Genomic DNA, 8,884 nt, shown 5'->3' on the forward strand with positions numbered 1-8,884 from the left:
ACTTAAATGTAAATTGTTTATCAGTTTGATGTTTATTCCATTAGAATGATCAGAGCTGATAGAATTGCAGACGAATTTTCAAAACCTAACCACCCAATAAAACTACTTTGTTCATTTTTACATTTTCACCTTGCGTTTCTGCCCATTTTATTTTTGTAGCATTTTTTTTAAAGATTAAACGACACAATTATGAATATTTCGTACACAAAAAACATCGACTATTTATTCTGTCTGCCTTGTCCTCGATGAGAAACAATTCCCGAACCACATCCGGCCCCGATCGACGGGCAGCTGTCCGGTAGAACAATCGGGGCAAAATGCAAGTGCTTCTCGCTTCTAGGGAAATCCGTTGAATTTGTAAGACGAGCGATAATTTCATAAGAAAAGATAGAAAAGACGAGACCGTGCGATGATGTATACTCGAGAATAGATTGTGCCGTCCGAAAGCTCCATTTTATATGCAAACCGCGAAATGCATTAATAATGAACTATAACCCCATTTTTCTCAATGTTATAATGGAAGCCTTCTTTCCGTCCAACAAATTCAATTTGTTATATCACGCCCCTTAAGATAGAGAAGAAAAAACTTGGGTAATCCAATACAGGGAACATACAAACGTCCATTCAGTTTTACTATTTTTACCTGTTTTCCTTGTCTCATGTATTAAAAAGTAATTCACACATAAAGTTGTAAAATAACTCTAAATTAACCTTCCATTGGTAATCGATTATTTTTATTCTGTCTGGTCAAACTTTCCTCCATGTTTTCTTGGGTTTCTCTTCTTTCACCTTCACTAGGGGGTGGTGTACACGAATCTGTATGACCGACAAAGAAAAACATACGTACGTATTCTTACTTTAGATTTCCGCGGTAACCGAATGGTTAAAGATTTAGACATTAGGTACGTGGTAGTCGTTGGTTCGATTCTCACCCCCGCCATTGGAATTTCTGACCCCACTCCAACCACTATAAATATGTTCATTCCCGTAATATCTTGGCTAATATCTATGTAATCATTTGTAAGACGTGTTTTTTTACCTCGCCGTCATCAGTGATTTCTATGCGATTTCGTAAACGATGTCCTTTAGGTAGAAACCTTCCGCTAAATATGATGAACGGACGAAACGAGTTATACAGGCCAAACCAGCGACAATCAGAAACGACAAAACTTCACACAATGCAAATTTTCTAATCCATGCCTAGACATGCTTAGGATGTCAACATATTAATATCACCCACTGGCATTCTCAAAAGCTACTAAATATAGTTTAAATAAAGTAGAATTTAAGAGTAGTCGAATTTTAACATAAGCTCGATATTAAAATATTAAAATAATTACTAACGAAGTTTTTACAATACTTACCGATATTAAAGTAACTCTACGTAGTGTTTTAGATAATTCATAACCTTGGGAATCGTTCATGATCTACGAATTACTATGAAACCTCGAAGCCTTTTCCGATTGTAGCCCGAGGCAGGATACGTCGGTCTTCATCGCCACGTGCCGGATTTGCATAATTCTCCCGATGTCGCCTCCCTTGCACCCCTTTTCCTATGGCGTGTTAATGAATTCAACAACCTGCTACTACCTCTAAATATACGACGCCGACCTGATACCGAATGCTAAATCTCGTCCGGGCTAAACGGCGAATCTGAACACAGCCTCGACAATATACAGCAGGGGAAATTACAAAAACATTTACAGGCACACTGCAGCCATTGGGTTCGTGTTTTCTCGCCATGCTAGAAATAAAGAAGGATACTTAGAAAGAGATAAACAGACATGTAAAGCTAGAAAGACAAATATACAGAGAAATAAAGTTAGATATATAGATAGGTAATGGATCGAGGTCACGATAGCTCAGGTGGTAGAGCAGCGGCGTATCTAGCCGAAGGTCGTGGGTTCGAATCCCTCTCGTGCCATTACCTTTTTTTCATCTCAACTAAAAACCTTAATTAATTGTAATGTTTAATGATGACAATTGATTTTTTTTATCCCAACTATAAACCTTAATTAATTGTAATTATATATAATATAAGGGAAATCCTTGTTTGATGACAAATTCTAATGTGATCCGACAGACAGTTGGAAACCATGTCGCATTTATTGACTACTTTGGTTGTAAATAAAATTCATTGGTGTAAACTAAATTTTTCTAAATAATAAAGTATTTTCTATTCTATTCTAGTTAGAAAGTAGATAAATTTGAATTTTCATACAAGGTTCAATGAATCAGCTCTTTGGATATTTAAATTATATATGTTTTAAGATTTTATTGAGAGGTCTATTAAGTTTATAATATAAATATAAGTACTCACTGTAGATTTTTTGATACTTTTATGACAATAAACGTTTAAGAGTTGTCTGATTTTTCTACATATTTCATGTGAACACATTATTTCACATAAATGTTTATTTGACAACACAACCTTAATAAAAATAATTGTTTACGAATTATACACACCGAAAGATACCTAGAGCCTTCCGTTCACGCATTTATGAAAAACCCTTGACTTCTCAGAAATCAAACAAACAGAAAAAGGTGGCGAACAGAAACAGCGTGGAAATGCAGATTAGAAGTAATCGGTACTGACTACTTAGACTTAAAGGTCGTAAAATCCGATGAACAGTTTATTCGTCAATTAGAAAGTGAAGAGTATGTTTACATTAAATAATAGATACATACAAATTTTAAGTATGGATCACGATTTTACTCCGAAATATTTTTTTAGTATAATCCAGCTTCTCGCAAAAATTTTCATTGCTTAAAAATTTCGGTTAACAATACAATAAACATTTCAGGGCAAAAAAATAAGCCAATGAGTTAATTTAAAATTAATTTGTTAGAATTAATGAACAAAGCCAACCCGAATTTTTTACGGAAGACACTGGCATCTTAATTTGTTAGTATATCAAATTTTTCCCCTCAGGACCTGTCTTGTTTGGTTATGTAGCCAAGAGACATGAGCTTTGTAATTGACCGTCTGCAGGTGGTAGCTTGCACTTCCTTTTCACGAGAAAGCGTACTTCCCAGCCGCTACATCTTATGTTGTCCAATACACAGTTGGCATCCGTGCTTCAAAAAACGGTGAAACAATTTGTAAGGATTGCTGATTTTGTATTATTTAACGGTTAATCTTCAGACGTGGAACGGTCCCTATAATACAATTTACAAAACAGATTATGTTTTATAAAATCTGTAATTCTGTGCTAAAAAATTATTTCTTTACGGTTTAATCATCGTAATTCAAGCAGAAACTTTAATCATGTTACCTTGTATAATGTCTTAATAAAATATTCCATTTTATAAGAAAACACTAGATGTAAAGGTATCAGATTGTAATTATTCCATTGTCAACCCTCTTGAGGTTCTACCCAGTGGGTCGCAACCCCTTAGGAGATAAAAGCCCGTAATCGAGCCGAGGTGCGATACACACGTTATTTAATAATCATGATCTGGTCTGACGAGTATCTCATGAGCGTGACGTCAAGCAGGTCGTCACCGGCTCGAAGCGGCTACCCTTGACGTCAGGTAACCCCCACCAAAAGGATAGCCCGGACACCAGGGCTACCTCTCCAGGGGGATGGAACACCTCTTCAGTATCAATCGGGCCAGGTATGAAGGGAGTCTGATCCTATATTGAAACGTTCATCAGGTAGATATCGTCAATACAACTTTCAACATTGAATTTCATTCTTCAACTCTCTCACTTCTTTAATAAAATTAGGAAAAAATAAATCCGGGTGCATCATAATTTTTCTACTCAAATAAAATTATATAAATCGACTATATACAAATTAAAAAAATATTTACAGCTTACTGTAAATCAATTAAAACACATACTTTATTTAAAAGAGTATATATATTTATATAAACAATACAGGCATTTTTTTAACATAGAGTCATTATGAAACAAATCCATCTATAATANATTTAATTCATCATCATAATCATAATATCATCATAAGATCATAAATCTATTTCAGAGATATGTGTATCATTTTCGTACTGAATTTACCATTATGTGTTATAAAGTAAAACTGTTAATAACAACCTGTATTTAAAAATAAACATTAAATTATAATTACATTAATAATTTATTTTTTACCATTATTTTTAAAATCGTTCACAAAAACCCATTCTATACGTATAATTTTTAAAACGTTCCTATATGATTATGTCAAGCATTAAATGACAGTGTAAAAAAAACACGAAGTTTTAGCAAATTCAATTTCATTTTGAACATAAATTTAAACGCGAGATTGTAGAATAGGGTTCTAAAAATAAAATCCTGGCTCTTGAATAAAAAAAGGAGCATCATTACGAATTTTAAAATGTTCTTTCCATTGTGATAACGTAATGATTAAATATATTACAATTTTTTAAATTCTTATTACTTTTACATAAAATTGGCAATGAAATACAATTTTGGAATCATTCTAAACTAATTTGTATTTGTTTTATTAAATACAGTTTTTAGTTTGGAAACTACTTTTTTAATCTTTGCCAGTTACATGTAAATTATATAATTAATCATTTATTGTTGATTCGCACTTTCCAAACATTACTGGTGATGACAAGTAGTAATGTCTTTTTCGAACATTTTGGTATTCCAATAATCGCTGTTTTGATTTGTCATTTTCAGTGGTGGGTTTTTAACAAATTTATTATTAAAAAAAGAATATGGGGAAAAGCCAAAAGGTACCAGATATTGGAAATTGATAAATTACGACTTTTCCATTACCCTTGTCCTGCTTTTTCAAAAACTCGCTTTTCCCCAAAGTACACGGTATGTTTGTGACCAGTTTTACTATTTCCTTTCAATTCAAACATCCTTTATTTCAAATCCTACTGCCACTTTTTTGAGCGTAGTGATGGATTGTAATTAGGTCTTTTCCAAATGTTTTCGTCTGCCTATCATTGTTATTTTGGTCTTTTTACACTCTTCGACTCAGCGGTGTTTACACTCTTTAGTGGTTGGTGTCAATGCAGTTATTATTTAAATAGAGAATCGGGAGCAGCTAAAACGGACCCGACAAGAAAAAAACAAGGAAGATAGAGAAAATTGATTCAAAATGAGTGAACTACACTGTCACCCTTGTCCGACTTTTTCAAAACCCCCAGGTTAATTTTAATATAAACGTTTGCATATCACCTATCCGCCTACCAGACCTGTTTCCCTTGGTACTGCATTACTGAAGTTATTCGGCAAATCTGATTTTTTTTCTAACCCGAACAGGGATTGGTCCCAATTAGGTCGGACCAGTTGGATTAATTTAAAAATTTCATTCAATATACATTTTTTTACCTTCGTGGAAGATTAGTTAGGGCGCCCGATCCGTATTTTCAACTTTATTAGCTCTGAGTTTGAATCCCGCTATTACCTATTTTATGTGATAATTATTTTGAAAGTAGTTGGACCCCTCCTCTGGGACACCGTACACCACCTACTGTTGCATAATAAATTATAAATAGTAATAAAGAGTCTATGCATTCAATTTTAAAGGTAAAAATCACGTAATTTTCTATGATTTTTAGTTCTAGAAGAATTAATTAGTAAGAACTAATCTAATAACAATTTAGATATATATCTAGATATAATTAATAAAAAATGACGTGATAGTAACATAGATATTTACAAGAAGCGTCATAAATTAATAAATAGTTATTATTAAGAAAATATTCTAAAAAATAAATTTTATTTCCGCGATCTTTTCTATGCGTTGAAGTCTCCCCTGTATAGATCTGTACGCCATTTTTCAGTCCGTATATCTGCTAATTTCTTTTAAATTTATTTGGTTTCTTTTTAATAAACACATTTAACTTATTGTAAAAGTTTATGAAGGAAAAATGGAATATTTATTCCAAGCAGACAAAAATGAGATCGGAGTCAGAAACGGTAAAGGAATTTTAAAATTGATAACGTACGAGTAATTAAACCATTTCTTACAAAAAACTACATGTACACTATAATCAATTTCTCATGGTCTTAAATGTGTAATACATTTTACAACCTACGTATGTAGGATTGCAGAGCATTTCTCAAGCACTTTAAAGGGGTGAATTTTCAGATGAACATTTATTTATGTCGTTTGCACAATGCATTAGAAAATACATACGAATTTCTTTTTTAGAAGAGTCTGTATTTTATAGTTAAGTATGCCATGCTAAATTTTACCGTATCTCCGAAATTTTCCAAAATAATTTATTTGATCGGACAGAGATCAAAAAGTTTGTCTTTTCTCAACATCAATGATATATTAAAATCAATTTTTGTTTAAATTTGCTTAGTATATTATTAGGTATTCGTAGCTAGGTTTATAAAAATAGTGAATTGTAAATTTTGGGAGCAACTTAAATTTATGAGAAAATATTGCTCAAAATTTGTATCCAAAAATTATATATAAAAATATTCGCTCATAAGTGTCAAAAACCCGCACAGAAGTTGGCGGCACAAAAAGCACTACTTGTTGATTTTAAAAAAGTGTGCTGAAAGATGATAAAGTACAACTTTTTTTAAAAAGTAATTTTCTGATCGAGCTCTAATTTTAGATTAATAATTATTTTTATATAATAATCCACAGAATTCATAAATGTAAGATTTATATTTAAGAGTACCTATGTATTATTTTTAACTAATTTTTGACACAGAAAGTACAAAAAAGCGAGAGCCTCAAAACATGTGTAGTATGTTACGAAGTACGTTGTTACTCTTCGAACATCCATATATAAATTAATAGACATTAAATCTAAATAAATAAATATATATATATAATGCATTATTATGCATGTTATGCAATAATGCATTATTATATATTTTGCGAGAAAAAATATATAGCTTCTCCGATGTATATGAGTTTAATACCAACAGAATATAATACATACACATTTTTTAAAAACGCTCCAGATTTGTACAATTGTTCATTTTCATACAATGTATGTAATAAATCTTCTAACTTCATTTTCGCTATTGTGCTGGATTTTCTTGCTTTTTTCCCTGTTTCTTCAATAAATATAATTAGTCCATGAAAAAGAGCCAATGTTTCAACTCGAGCGTAACATTTTTGATGGAAATAACGATTTTTCTAGTGTTTTTTTTTTTGTGCGGGAAAAATCAGGTTCATAAAAGTTCACTTTTTCTGAATGTTAACAAATGATTGTAGTATTAAAAATTAGAATCAATTAGGTGATTTATTAGGAAAACTGTATCAAAGGAAGTTTAATAATAGAACATAGTTTATGAGCAAAAAGTTCCCAGTTAAAAAAATTTTAAAACGATTTTTTCCAAAATTTCAATTCTAATTAAATTAACAGTACGCCGCTTAGGAAAATTTTGATGGACATAACCATTTGGCTAAAATGTATGCAACACAACGTCATACCAAATGATTAATTTTTCTAGGATATGAACTGTTTTTAAACCTAGTTTACCTGTTTTTCTTTGTATTTACAAAGAATTGAGGGAATTTTCTATTTTATTGTTAATTTTGTTCAATCAGATTCCCATCATTTTAATGTGTCCACCTTAAGAATTATCATTGATGTCGAAATGCTTCAGATATACTAAAACACCAAAGATTGGTATGCCAAAATTTCAAGAGACGACCAAAGTAGAGGATCATTAAACTGAAATTTCAGGAAGAAATCTCACAATTTATATGTTCATTTTTTAATCTTTCAGTAAACTTGATAAGGCCTTGATGGTACAAATAAACTTTCGGTCGTTAACCCGGGTCTGCATATAGCAGGTTAGCTTCGTTCTTTTGGCATTTGGCCTTATTGAGTAGTTTACCGTTGTGTTTTGTCTGGTGTGTTATTTATGTACAAACCCAGTAATTGAAATAGATAAATACATAACCAAATCTGATATCAAAACAGGAAAACTAGATTGATGAATCATACGTCAAATTTTTTCTTTAGTGGGGTAGTCCATATCAAAATTGATTATGTTCGAAATATTTGTTTGTAATTATGACTTTATAATTGGTTTAAATTATTTATTGATTTAGTGATTTCATTTTAAGAACCATGGAGCTGGACCTCGGGGGAGAAAGTAACAGGCTTTACCTCGGCGAGGAGATAGATAGAGTCGCCAAACAACACGATCTCCGCTACGGCCACCCCAGCAACATCAACAACAACAACTACGCGGAATCGTGGTCCGAATGGGACAACAAGAGTTACTGGGAGCAGCCCATGGAGCAGAAACCGCTTATGATGCAGGAGCCTTGGTCCGTCGGCAGTTCCCAGAGGAGGCGGAGGGATTCAGTCAGGGCACCAAGCCCCTCGGTACTTCGGAGGCGGAGGCTTGCCGCCAACGCGAGGGAAAGGAGAAGGATGAACGGCCTCAATGAAGCTTTCGACAGGCTGCGAGAAGTCATTCCTTCCATCGGGGCTGATCACAAATTGAGCAAATTTGAAACTTTGCAAATGGCCCAGAGCTACATTGCCGCACTCTGCGACCTTCTAGAACGGTCGTCGAGATGACCCTAAACTGAAAGAACTACGAGCAAAGAGACTCAATTCGAAATTTTAAGAAACTATATGATTCAACGCAAAACGTTAAAGTGAAAAATGAACTACTTTTTTCGGTCCGTTTTTATGTGCATTTCGATTGAAATCTCGGAAAAATTGTTGTTCAACTTAAGGTAACAAAAAGCATTGGTACTTAAAGCTAGCAGCGCAAAATAATTTTTAGCCTTCGAAAAATGTTTTATAAGTCAAAAAATATGAAAAATTCTGAAAACTAAATAAACGTTAGAAGCTAAATTCGGCAATAATTAACCAAGAAAGCTGATTAGTTATAATCAACGTTCAAACATAAAATATGCATACTTCTTGAACAAATCTTAGTGAACATTTTCAATATGGATAAATTTTA

At 32.7% G+C, this 8,884-nt stretch overlaps 1 protein-coding gene across 1 annotated transcript; it reads left to right on the plus strand.

The window, feature by feature from the left end:
- Nucleotides 1-3,619: 3,619 nt before the first annotated feature.
- Nucleotides 3,620-8,676, plus strand: LOC106674059 (protein lin-32-like). Its single transcript, XM_014406499.2, has 2 exons — nucleotides 3,620-3,658; nucleotides 8,028-8,676. Exon 2 carries the CDS (start codon nucleotides 8,032-8,034, stop codon nucleotides 8,488-8,490), a length of 459 nt encoding a protein of 152 aa, XP_014261985.1. The 5' UTR covers nucleotides 3,620-3,658; nucleotides 8,028-8,031; the 3' UTR covers nucleotides 8,491-8,676.
- The last annotated feature ends 208 nt before the right edge of the window (nucleotides 8,677-8,884 follow it).

Source organism: Cimex lectularius, unplaced genomic scaffold, assembly GCF_000648675.2.
Source record: "Cimex lectularius strain Harlan isolate CLEC.00 unplaced genomic scaffold, Clec_2.1 scaffold308, whole genome shotgun sequence".
In the NCBI taxonomy this organism is placed as follows: domain Eukaryota; kingdom Metazoa; phylum Arthropoda; class Insecta; order Hemiptera; family Cimicidae; genus Cimex; species Cimex lectularius.

What these genes read in the sequence shown, in the direction of transcription:
- LOC106674059 (XM_014406499.2), top strand. Translation starts at nt 8,032, where the DNA reads ATGGAGCTGGACCTCGGGGGAGAAAGTAACAGGCTTTACCTCGGCGAG.